Below are 11,720 nucleotides of genomic sequence, written 5' to 3'. Positions count from 1 at the left end.
TTTACTGAGATTTATTGTTTTTCTGTCATCTAAAATGACCCAAACACTCCATCGCAGGGGAATCCTGGTCAACAGACAACTAACAGTTATTTTTTATTAAACATTTACATCCAGAAACATCAGGTTGGGCTGAACATGACCTTTGGTTTGTGCGTGCATCGTGCACATAAAGGGAGAATCGACCCAAAACACAAACTCAGTTCGAACGTTGGCCCCGCCCACTTTAGTTTCAAACATTCTAATTCATAAAATAAAATCTGGCAAATGAACAAATACATTCATCATATGTGGGAAAACAAAACTTTATGAATCAATTTTTTCAGGTGGATTCTCCCTTAAAAGAAAAAAAAAGTAAAAAAAAAAAGATACGCAATTATATTTCATAACATTTCAAACTGTTGCATATACTAAGACTAAGGGATTGCACATACATACTATAACAGATCTTTACAGTATATAACATTTAACATTCTAGTATAAAATATAATCCTAGGCCTATCAATAGATATCTTTTGAAATATACATTCGGGGTAAAGCGTAGGCTGGGCTGGATGAGAGCATAAAGCAACGTTAAAGTCGAGTTTACCGCACCAACGTTCTCCTTTTTCGGTTTCACGAAGAGTCACGTAAAGCTGGCGTAAAGAAAAACAGAAAACAAAAAAAGAAAAAGCAGAGAGAAATGTCGTGGCCCTGCTCACATGGCGTCAGTTTCACAATTTCNCTTTAGCGCCAACGTTTTTCCTCTTTCGGTTTCACGAAGAGTCACGTAGAGCTGACGTAAGGGAAATAAAAACTGCCAACATGGCGTCAGTTTCTAGATTTCTTTCAGACCTGAGCATCTTCAAATGTAACAAAATTGGTTTAAAACGTTCGTGCAGCAAAAATGTTTTGTTTGTGCCGCCATCATCTTAAAGATATTAAATGTTTCCAGAGGTCATGAAAGGTCAAACAGCTGCCACAACTTCTTTTTAAAAAATTGCTGTCAATAAACTCGACTACATTTGGGCAGCAAAAAAATTTTTTGTGCTGCTTTTGTTTAGAAAATATCAATCTGACAAAATTTCTGTCAAATGTTTGTTGAGTAAACATCTTTGTGCTGCTAAGCAATTTAATTATATTACTTTTACAAATCAAGCAAATTTGTTACAAATCAACTCAGCTATGTTGTGCAGCAAAAATATTTGTTTGTGCCGCTGTCATTTTAAGGACATTAAAAAATGTTTCCGGAGGTTGTTAAAGGTCCACCAGACCCCCCATCTTCCTAAACGATAAAAACATTAGTGTCTAATGTTTGTGCAGCAAACATTTTTATTTGTGCTGCTTTTTTAAATGAAAGTTTAAAGATCAAAAGGTCAACCACATTACCCAAATCTATCAAAATTTGTGTTAAACATTTGTGCTGTGTTTGTGTAGTAAAAATGGTTTGTGCCGCCATAATTTACTTCATTTACAAAATCAAACAAATTTGGTATCAAACAACTCAGCAAAATTTTTTGTTTGTGCTCCTTTTGATATGAAGATATTGATGATGACCTCTGTGCCACCATTATCTTTTAAATAATAGCGGCACAAATGAAAACTTTTGCAGCACAAATGTTCGACACCAATTTTGTCAAATTTGAAGAAGGCAGCGGGGGGCAACTTCACTCAGGTTTTTTCAGCAGAGCGCCAACGTTCTCCTTTCTCTGTTTCACAAAGAGTCACATAAAGCTGGCGCAAGGGAAATAAAAGCACAAAATGTCGTGGCCGGTTACCTGCCAATATGGCATCAGTTTCAGATTTCTCAGCCAGTTTATTGCGAGATATGGTAAAAGAAGAAAACTCCCCCCATGTCCTGTAGGGGGCTCCGTATTATACCAACTTCAGTCGATTTAGTTGACAGCGTTAAAAAACGTAGCAAAGGTAACATCCAACAGTGTGCAGGAGAGAGCAGTCACTGTAAAACAGTGTTTTACTCTTTTGATTTCCGCCTTTTTAAATTATCTTTACTTCAGCTATTAGCATGGTTAGCATGTAGGGTTCCCTACAAAACGCTTAGTTAGATTTCCAAAAGGCTCCCAACCCTTTTAAAATCAGGCAAAAGGCAGTTTTAAAGTATAAAACAGAGCAACTTCGCTCTGATATAATCAACCTGTTTGATAATTTATGAGTTCAGCCTCTGGAGAGTCTGCTTCTCCTTCAATTCGATGAAATGTTTCGAAGGCGGGAAACAGCTCTCTGGGTTTCCTAATATGCTAACTTCCACACTGAAGAGTGTTGTCAGTTCAACCAGGTGGTATTTCTGGATCGCTAACTGGTCAGAAAAGTACATTTTGAGCCTCTATCAGACGATATATCGGTGCGTCTAGGTGAAAAAGCTTTTCTGTTTAATTACCGTTGAGGGAAAATGTGAGTTGTTGGTGTTTTAATTAGCGTTTAACTTCGTTTTGTTCAAGAAATTAAGAAAAATATTAAATTTCATGTGCTGAGTAGCGACATGCTAGCATCGTAGGGAAAGATAAAGCTGACAGTTTCTGGTCTCTGACACAAATATTAAAAATGAATTCAGAAACTGTTGTTTCTTCCACCTTCAGCGCAGTAGGAGTAATTTGTTTTCACGTTTTTATCATTTGGAGTTTAATCATTTGGAGTTTATAGATTAAAACTTTACGCTTGATTAATTTTTCTTTCCTGTTTTCTACTAGAATACTATAAAAATTCATTAATTTCTCTATAATGCACAATAATTGTTAGCTTTGTTTTGTTCTGTGGAGTCCTTTTGCTTTCTAGGGGACATTAAGTTATAAAATTCAGAAAAATAAACAATATGCAGTCGTGTCGAGAAGAAAGAACTGACTTCCGGCTCCTAAACGTTACTGAATTAATTTATTGTCGCCACAGAAAAACTAGAAATCTGAATGTCAGCTGCTGTGTTGGTGTGATCCTAGCATACTGAGCTAGTGCAGGTTAGCCTTTTTTATTTGAGTTTATCAAGCAGAAACAAAGCCAAGCACTTGGATCGTTATGCATGACGCCATGGACATAAATCACATGTTGTGGTGCTTTTCTAAAGTGATGTTTAGCACCTTTGCATCACTGAGGATGCAGCAAAAACTCAACTATAACCAATGTTTAGATGTTGACCTGTGCTGGAGAGTCGACTCGGTGAGTAGAAATGTAATTTACATTCGTTTTAAATGAGGACAACTAATGTATCGAGTCCTTTTCAGGTGAGAAAACTGATGTTTAAAGGAAAATTATGATGAAAAACAGAAGCTTCTGAACTTTTACGATGCTGTTTAAACTGAACTGCGAGTCAGAGGAGTTAGAACCTGTGTAGTGGAGGATTTCTGGGTTTGTTGGTTGTTGTGTTTCTTTTCTGGGTCCCTCTGCAGTCCAGTGTAGACATCTCTTATTGTACTGAATCCAAATCTGTAGAAACAAAAAGAAAACAACAATAATTACAGGTGAAACCAGTTTTATCCAGCAATATTATCACGTTTCCATTTGCGTGGTTTATAGTCACCCTCACTGTTGCCAACTTAGCAACTTCGATATATTTAGCAAATTTAAAAAAAAAAGCATTATAACATGATGTAAGGCTAAAAAATGTGGATTTTACATGACACTGCTCCTTTAATAAATGTAACATCTATGGTTGAAGCTGTGGGTCTGAAACCTAAATGCATTTTTCTGCAGAGCTTTTAGATGTGAAATGAACCCACCTGCTGCTGTTCGGTCCGCGTCACCATCACGTCTCTCTCTCTTTCTTAACAGTGACGTCTCCTCCTCCTCCTCCTCCTGATCCACCTCCACCTGCGCCGCCTGCTGCTCCGCTCCCTGATCCAGACGCCGGAGCAGCTCCTGACCCCGAACTGGCTCCGGATGCCGCTGCCGACGCGGATCCCGCTGGAGCCTGAACGGCGCCCAGGATGGTGGAGACCTCTCCCTGCATGAAGGCCCAGGGTGGGCTGTTGGGGGAGTTATCCAGTGGGCAGCGCTCTCCGCTGGGGCAGTACACCTCGCCGTCGCCCCGCCGGCTCTGGATGTACACTCTGGTGCAGGGGAAGCAGAACCTGCATTTGAAATGAGAGATGGGAAACATTTATGAGAATACAACTAGTACAGATATAATTTCCATCTCCCTTCTGGAGGGCAAAAAAGCTGCTGCTAGCCAAGGATTAGCACTGGTTTTAGCCGTTTATCTTAAATGTACGATTGATATATAAAATAAAAAAGGTGCAGTGCTTTGCTACTAATTGCAAACGCCACATAAACTAGATAACAAGGTCAGGAAAAAGTTTTAAATTTAGAAAAAATAGCAGGGGAGAGGGAAGTAGTTCAGCAATGCTAGCTTGACCTGGACAACTTTAGCATGTAGCTTTGCTGTGGAATTCGGCGTTTCAGTTAAAAAATAGGCGCGCTAAACTACTCTGACAGATCACAAGTAGAGCAAATATTTAAATGAGCTAATCTACCAACACTGTGCTAAATGTTCCTAAGAATTTAAAGTTTAAGTGTGGACACCTGCAATAACAACCCATTATTTTTTTTTGTTGAAAATTCTCAAAATGACAATATTATCGTTTATTGCAATAATTCCTGGGGCAATTCATTATCCCGTAAAATTTGTTATTGTGACAGGCCTACTAATTGTTTTAGATACTAATTGTTTTATCGATTTATCGGATAAATAAGTTTGACATATTCTACAGATTTTTTATTTGACCATTTCAGCCTTTTTTCTTTTTTTTAAATATAAAATGATTTATTTAAAGAAAAAAAATCATTTGCAATTTTAAATGTATTTTTAATATTCTGTAAAACAAGGTTGAAATCTCCATATAATCAAGCACTAAAGAAACACTATTGAATTAAAAATGTTTTTTATTTTATTCATTTAAAAACAGAATTGAGTTTCCTTGAATGTTTAAATTTCACATTCTATAATGCGTCATGCGCCAATTTTTGTAACGATTAATCGTCCAGAAATATTGATGACTAAATTAATCGTCAGCTGCAGCACTAATAAAAAGCCGCAGTAAATCCATACAAACAGAAAACACACCTGTGCCCAGGCACGGATGGACACTGGACAAAGTGCGTGTCCTCCAGACGCTCATGGCACAGCGTGCAGGACAGCGTGTTTCCGGTCGGATGGGTGTTGCTGACAGATGCCGACCCCAGCTCGGAGGCACCGTTGTTGGGTAACGCCGCAGCAGTCGTGGCTGCCTCCGCGGAGCTGCTGGATCCCAGAGGCTCGGCACCGGACCGGGCCGTCGGGGGGCGTTGCTGCCTGGCCGGGGATGAAGCGGGCTTCGGGCTCGTCTGGCTCACGCCTCCAGCCATGGAAAAGGACGAAGAAGACAGGCTTGTGCTCTTGCTGCCGCTGGTGCCAGCCTGGGTCTGAGTCTGGGACTTGGCCTGGGAGGAAATGAGCTCCCGCTCCAGCTCCGGAGTGATGAAGGAGGAGATCCCGATCCCCAGCTGCCTGCGGCTCATCTCAGCCAGCACCGGCGCCGGGAAGATCATCGGGCTGCTCATCGGCGCTGTCCTGGCGGTCAGACCCGCTGGCATGCCCGCAAGCAGCCCGGGCATTCCCGCAATGCTTTGAGTCACCAGGCTGGGCGGGATGGCGGCTCCGATCATGGGTCTCCGGCTGCTGCTGGGGCTCTGGCGGTTCACCTCTTGGGGCGGCTGCCCGTCGCGGTGCAGCCCGTTGGGCGGCACGCGTATCGTCGTCCCGCCGCCTTCCCCTCTCCCTCCCCGGTCAAAGCGCTCCGCGTGCTGCCTTCCGCCGTCCGGCCCCGGCTCTGCTCTTGCTAAGGAGCCGTGTTTGTTGGGAGAGGGGCCGGGCGACCTCACGTTGCCATCCTGCATGCCGTGACTCCGCTTCAGCTGGCGGGCGCTTGCTATCAGGAACTCGATCTGGTTAGCCCCCTCGTAGTTAACGCAACCGCGGCAGACCACCTCGCTGAAGTCCCACACCACGGTCCATGGCATCTTCGGCAGGTCGCACAAGTAGCACCACTGGCGCCTGGACGACGAAGAAGGGGAGGACATGGCTGCCTGGCGGGCCACCTGGCACACCTGTTCGGGTTCAAACAGCCAGCTAGCACGCTAACGTGCTAACACAGGTTAGCTTCGTTAACCTATTTCGGTTCGACAGGTGTACGCCCTCTCTTTTCGACAAACTTTCCGCCTTAACAGATCCAACACAACTTAAAAAAAACGCTACTCATTTTAAGCATTAAAATAATGACAAATATTAAAGTCGTCTAAGCTCCTTTCAATATATTTGCTTTGTTTATCCTGTTCGGCCTACTTCTCGCTCCTGTCAACTGTTTTTCCCCCCGACAGACGCTGGTAGGTTACGTAATCATTCGAGGAGGATTGTGGGTGTTTGAGTTGTTTTGACCGGCGCTACCTACTCAAATACTTCCAACAAACCGGGGAGGTGGGACTACAATCCACCGTGACCCGGAAGTACTCCTTACAAGTCTGGGTTCACTTTGTGTCAACACATGTCCATTCCCACCTCAGAGCCATGCGTGTTGAGCTAAAAAAAACGTTGCGAGTTATATTGTTAGCAGTTATTTTTAAACTATAAAACATGCCAAAAGACGTTTCTTCGTCTTCGAGCGAAGATGAAACGGTTAATGTTGCCACGGAAACAACAGAACGGCAGAGAGAACCCGGTAAGCATACGGATGTAATTTAAGCTAAGTTGGTGCGAAAAGAAATGGGTTTTAAAATGTAATCTAAGACCAAAAACTTAATATTACCGTTTGTGGTACACTTTAAATATGAATTAGGAATAGCTATGTTGTATATGCGTGTTGTTAATCAACAAAGTTGCTTAACAAAATACGAATACTTATAATTTATGTATAAAATAATACAGTTTGAGACACACTCCATTACAGTAGATGGCGGTAATGCATTCCATACATTTCTTACCAAGTGGAACTAGTACTTTTTCCATCAACATCAAGAAATTAATGACTTAAAATACGATCCTATATGTTGCAGAAAAGTTACTTTTAAGTTTGTCTTAATTCAGTTGTTTGAACTGGAAACAAGCCCAAAAGGTATTTGGTGAAATTGAGTGTTTTTGCAGTGAAACATGTCGTTTTGTAACCAAAGACCTTTTATGTAGACTTTATTCCTTTAAAAAAAGTCTACAAACTGTTTCATTCTGACATTTTAACTTTCCTTTAAGAATAATTTGTTGTTAAAATGAATACTTACTTCAAAACATTTATCCTAAAAATTACTTTGGTACACTGCAAAAAGTCTAAGCACGGATTTTTGGTCTAGTTTCTTTTGCAAATATTTTAGTAAACTTGAAATAAATCAAAACTAATTTACATGTAACTTGTTTTAAGTCAATAATTCCTTGATATTGATAAAAAGTACTAGTTCCACTGGTAGAATAATCCACTCATAATGTGACATTCTTCCCATAGTATAAGTGAAACAATACTACACAATATTTTCTTTGTGAACGATAAATTGACCCAGAAGTTGTTGCAATAAACAGTAATATTGTTGTTTTTTAAACCATTTTCAAGCAATATAATGGTAATGGCACAATAATTAAAGAGCACATTACCAAGTTTAATGAACATTTAACACTGGAACTGGAAGACATTTCAAGAATACAAAATAAATAAAACAGCAAATAAAATGAATTAAGAAGTCTCTGTAAACACAATTCTTCTTAAAAAAAGGGCTGAAGACCAAACTGAAGACTTTTATAATCCAGTTTTTGGTAGAGAAAAACAATAAATCATGGAAATGATTGAATTCGATCTAATTTATCTAATTGATTTATTGCGACAGACCTAGAAATAATCTGCCAATGTGATTTTTCATCAACATTAAGGAATAATTGACTAAAACTAACCTGCATCTTTCTGAGAAGTTATTTATAAGTTTTATATTATTTGAAGTGTACTAAGATATTTGCACTAGAAATTAGAATAAAGATTCTCAGCAAGATTTTGTGCTTTTACAGTGAAGTTTTTGTGATTTTGACACCATAATTGAATAAAAATCCCCTCACTTTTCAGATTTTTATTTGCGTTTGTCCATCACAAAACATCCCAATAAAAACAACACAAAAAAGCATGTGGAAGCGTTTCCCCACATAGTGCTAAGCCGACAGACCCTCCGCTTTCGAACTCTTATTTAATGACGACTTGCTTGTTTGTTTCTGCAGCCAGGAAGACCGCGCGGCTGGAGTGTCCTGAGGACTTTGTGTCTTTCTGCCACGTCCCCTGCAGCAGCACGCTGGCAGACAATCTGAGGAACAACGAGAACGAGTTGTGGCTCATTAAAGCCCCTGCCAGCTTCGACCCCCACTGGTGGGTACAGCCTGTGCTCCTTGCGTCTGTTATGCATTCCGATCTTTACAAGAACTTAAATGGAAATTAAGCTTTGTCCTCGCGGTTTACTCTCGCTGTTGTTCCGTTTCAGCGGGAAGGTGAGGTTGAAAATCCTCTCAGAACTCAGTCAGGGATGATTGTCAGTTTTTCTGCCGTACTTTACTGGGCAATTTTAGATCTTATAGAGCAATAGCAGCTGGTGAGGAGATCTTGGTTCAATCCAGTCCAACAAGTTTGTTTGTTTTAATCCCCATTTTTATGAAGATATTATTAAAATAAACCTTGGTTTCCTTCCTGTTTGTCATCTTCTCGATTTAGAAAATGTTGGTTTAATTTCAAATGAATAAGTTCCACCCATAATTTCCATCTACATTTATTGGTTTCCCATGATACCGCAAGGACTTTTTCATTAATATTAAGGAATTATTGACTTTAAACAAGCTGCTATATTGTTCTGAAAATGCAGTTGTCTTAATTTAAGTAAACCAGGGTATTTGACATAAGACAGAAGTTATGTGGTAAGATGTTGTGTTTTTGCAGTGTATCCCAACTCTCCACTTGTTTTCCCTGCAGCTTCAGCGGCGTCCAGGTTCCCCTGTCGGGCCTCCAGACCCTGAAGGTTCCGGTTGGGCCGGTCCAGCAGAGCTACAGCGTCCTGGCGTCGTCCCACCCCACCGACCTTCACCTGCTCACCAGCGACAGCCGGACGTCGGACGGCTTCGTCTTCGCTCCGGCCTTTTCCGGCCTGCTGAACATCTGCGAGAGCTACGGGGACGCCGGCGCCGAGCGGGCGCCACACGTCGTGCCGGCCGCCCCGGCGCCCGCCATCCCCGCCGGCCTCAAGCAGCGGTTCCACCCGTTCGGCAGCAAGACCCCGAAGCTCACCTATGTGGCGGAGAACGAGGCGGACGGAGCCGCGTTCGGGCCGTCGTCGACGACGCTGCGGCCGCTGGTGATAAAGCAGTTCGTAGAAGATGGAGGCCGGGTGGATGAGGATGACGAGGAGGAGGAGGAGGAGGAGGAAGGCAGGAAGAGGAAAAAGAAGAAGAAGAAAGAGAAGCGGATAAAGTCTGAAGAAGTGGAAGTGTTGCTGCAGATGAAACCGGAGCCATCCGATGAAAATCTGGACGAAAATCTGGCGGCGGGTCTTCCTTTCGGAGAGGAGAAGACGACGAAGAAGAAGAAGAAGAAGAAGGACAGGGAGCGGGAGGAGGTGGAGGAGGGGCTGGAGCCCGGCATGAATGTTAAGGAGGAATCAGTTTCTGTGAAATGTGAGCCGCTGGACGTTTTATACGGCGACGCAGCGGAGAGTTCAGGGAAGAAGAAGAAGAAGAAGAAGAAGAAGAAGAAGAAAAGCAGAACTGAGGAAGATGTTCAGTCCTGATTCCCTCCATCTTTAAACGCTTAAAGCTGCAGCATGTAACATTTATAAAAAGGTTTCTTTCACGTTTAAGAGACTGATAATCTCTGAAAAGAACGATCTCCTCCCTGAGCTGCTATTGACGTCAGAAGAAATGACCAATAACAACCAATCAGAGCCTGGAGGCGGGGCTTAGCGCTGTCAATCATTCTCATTTATCATTTATGCTGCTGAAAGTGCCAGAGGCAGAGAAACGACTCATTATTACAGGAAAACTGTTTATCCACCATCATCGGATATGGCTTCGCTAACTAGCCGTAACGTTCATCGGTGGATGGTGATTGACAGCGCTAAGACCCGCCTCCTGGCTCTGATTGGTTGTTTGTAGTTGGCACTGGGAGCAGCCAGAAGAGCTCAGTTTTTCACGTTATCTGTCTTAAACCATAATTAGTTTGTAATCATTTCTGGTGAAAGTTGCGTACTGTCTCTTTAAGGCCGGTTTCCCTCACAGCAGCTGGACGAGGCGGGAAACGGGGAAGCATCTCCTCGTTTTGGTCCAGTTCCTGTCGACTCCTGGTGGATTTCATGGCCTGAGATTCGCTCTGTGTCGCTGTGTTTGTTTACACAACCACTGATTTACTGTGGTAAAACCTTCAGGACTGATTTGGGTCACAAAACTCTAAAAAGAGATTAAAGAAACTTTTAATGAGGGGAAAAAGTGTTTGGTGTTTTTTTTGTCCTGCAGATGTGAATTCAGACCAGCAGTTTCCTTAGAGATGTGATTTCATCCTGGAGGAATGAAAACCAAATGTGTGGCCCTGAAATGCAACAATAACATGGATGGAAGGAGATTAAAGAATGATGCTGAGATAGCAGCTGAAATGTGACTTTATTCCCAACAAAATAACATTTAATAGGATTAATAAATATCCTTTATTGTCCCAGATTGAGGAAATTCATGTGCACCAGCAGCAGAATGTAAATTCAAACTTGACGCTGTACAATAACAATTTGGAACATAATAAAAATAATACAGATTAAAACTGAAGACTAAAAAAGGACTGAAAAGTGAAAAACGCTGAATAAATAACTAAATAATGTTTTTAATTCTGTTTTCCTTATGACTCCAATAAAATCCTCTGCAACAAACTTGTTTATTCAATTCAATTGTATAATAAATATGAAGGTTTGGACCAAAATGTAAAGTTTAGTGGAAAATTTGGTGTTTTAGGAATCAAAATGACAACAATTTAAGTAACAAAAACTAAAATCAGGCAAAGGAAAACATTTTCCAAATCAGTTTCTTTCAATAAAAACCTTATGAAACGTCAGCAGGAGCTGCAGTGTGTCTGTCTGGTGAATGTTTGGTTAAAACATGTTTGTTTTTCATTCACTGGTTAGAAAACCCAGAAATCTGACTCAAGAGAAGAAATACTTTATAATAAAACTACTCAAAGTTCAGAATATTTCTAAAAGTAATTTAAAAAAACAAAAAAAGTTAGTAAATGTAACTAGTTACTACCCAACCCTGCATTTAATTCAATAGAAAACTTCAACTTCCTGATCAGCTTCGCCATTTTTTCTAAAATCTTCCGTCTTTCCCTGACGCAGCGGAGGAGTCCCTGCTGCGGCCGGTAGGTGGCGCCAGAGTCCGGCCTGCGGGCCGCGCGGCTCAGCCTGCAGCCCCAGAACAACCTCTCACCTTTTAAACGCTTATTTCTCCCGACAGATGTGATGGATTTCCTGCTGGAGTCTGAACGCAGAGGAAGGATCTGGAAATATGTTGGTTTCTGAGGCGCCTGACGGAGAATCATCGGATCTTCGGCTCTGAGGCGAAACATTTCAGGCTCGGCTCCGCATCACCCCCACCCTGCTGCTGCACCGGAGTATGGTCCTGCTTCCTAATGAGCTCAGGCACCTCTGGTGCTTTCACAGCCTCACCATCTGTGGTGCGCACACACACACACACACACACACACACACACACACAC

General features: G+C 41.8%; 2 protein-coding genes across 3 annotated transcripts; one reads left to right on the top strand and one right to left on the bottom strand.

Moving 5' to 3' along the window:
• Positions 1 to 6,384, bottom strand: irf2bp1 (interferon regulatory factor 2 binding protein 1). 2 transcript variants are annotated; one of them, XM_008426575.2, is made up of 3 exons: positions 5,048 to 6,384; positions 3,705 to 4,055; positions 1 to 3,414 (listed from the first exon to the last, which is right to left on the bottom strand). In XM_008426575.2, exons 1-2 carry the CDS (start codon positions 6,040 to 6,042, stop codon positions 3,731 to 3,733), a joined length of 1,320 nt encoding a protein of 439 aa, XP_008424797.1. In that variant the 5' UTR covers positions 6,043 to 6,384; the 3' UTR covers positions 1 to 3,414; positions 3,705 to 3,730. The 2 variants fall into 2 exon arrangements, with proteins under 2 accessions (XP_008424797.1, XP_017163650.1); XM_017308161.1 differs by having other exon boundaries at positions 1 to 3,411.
• Positions 6,385 to 6,489: 105 nt separating this feature from the next.
• On the top strand, positions 6,490 to 10,446 carry polr1g (RNA polymerase I subunit G). The gene is made up of 3 exons (XM_008426576.2): positions 6,490 to 6,677; positions 8,204 to 8,348; positions 8,943 to 10,446. Exons 1-3 carry the CDS (start codon positions 6,593 to 6,595, stop codon positions 9,751 to 9,753), a joined length of 1,041 nt encoding a protein of 346 aa, XP_008424798.1. The 5' UTR covers positions 6,490 to 6,592; the 3' UTR covers positions 9,754 to 10,446.
• The last annotated feature ends 1,274 nt before the right edge of the window (positions 10,447 to 11,720 follow it).

Source organism: Poecilia reticulata, linkage group LG13, assembly GCF_000633615.1.
Source record: "Poecilia reticulata strain Guanapo linkage group LG13, Guppy_female_1.0+MT, whole genome shotgun sequence".
Lineage (NCBI taxonomy): Eukaryota > Metazoa > Chordata > Actinopteri > Cyprinodontiformes > Poeciliidae > Poecilia > Poecilia reticulata.
This window is presented reverse-complemented; position numbering and strand designations above follow the sequence as displayed.

Coding starts and splice junctions, on each gene's coding strand:
- polr1g (XM_008426576.2), top strand. CDS start 6,593: ATGCCAAAAGACGTTTCTTCGTCTTCGAGCGAAGATGAAACGGTTAAT. Junction 6,678..8,203: donor AGAACGGCAGAGAGAACCCG/GTAAGCATACGG, acceptor TTGTTTCTGCAG/CCAGGAAGACCGCGCGGCTG. Junction 8,349..8,942: donor GCCAGCTTCGACCCCCACTG/GTGGGTACAGCC, acceptor TTTTCCCTGCAG/CTTCAGCGGCGTCCAGGTTC.
- irf2bp1 (XM_008426575.2), bottom strand. CDS start 6,042: ATGTCCTCCCCTTCTTCGTCGTCCAGGCGCCAGTGGTGCTACTTGTGC. Junction 4,056..5,047: donor CCATCCGTGCCTGGGCACAG/GTGTGTTTTCTG, acceptor TTTCAAATGCAG/GTTCTGCTTCCCCTGCACCA.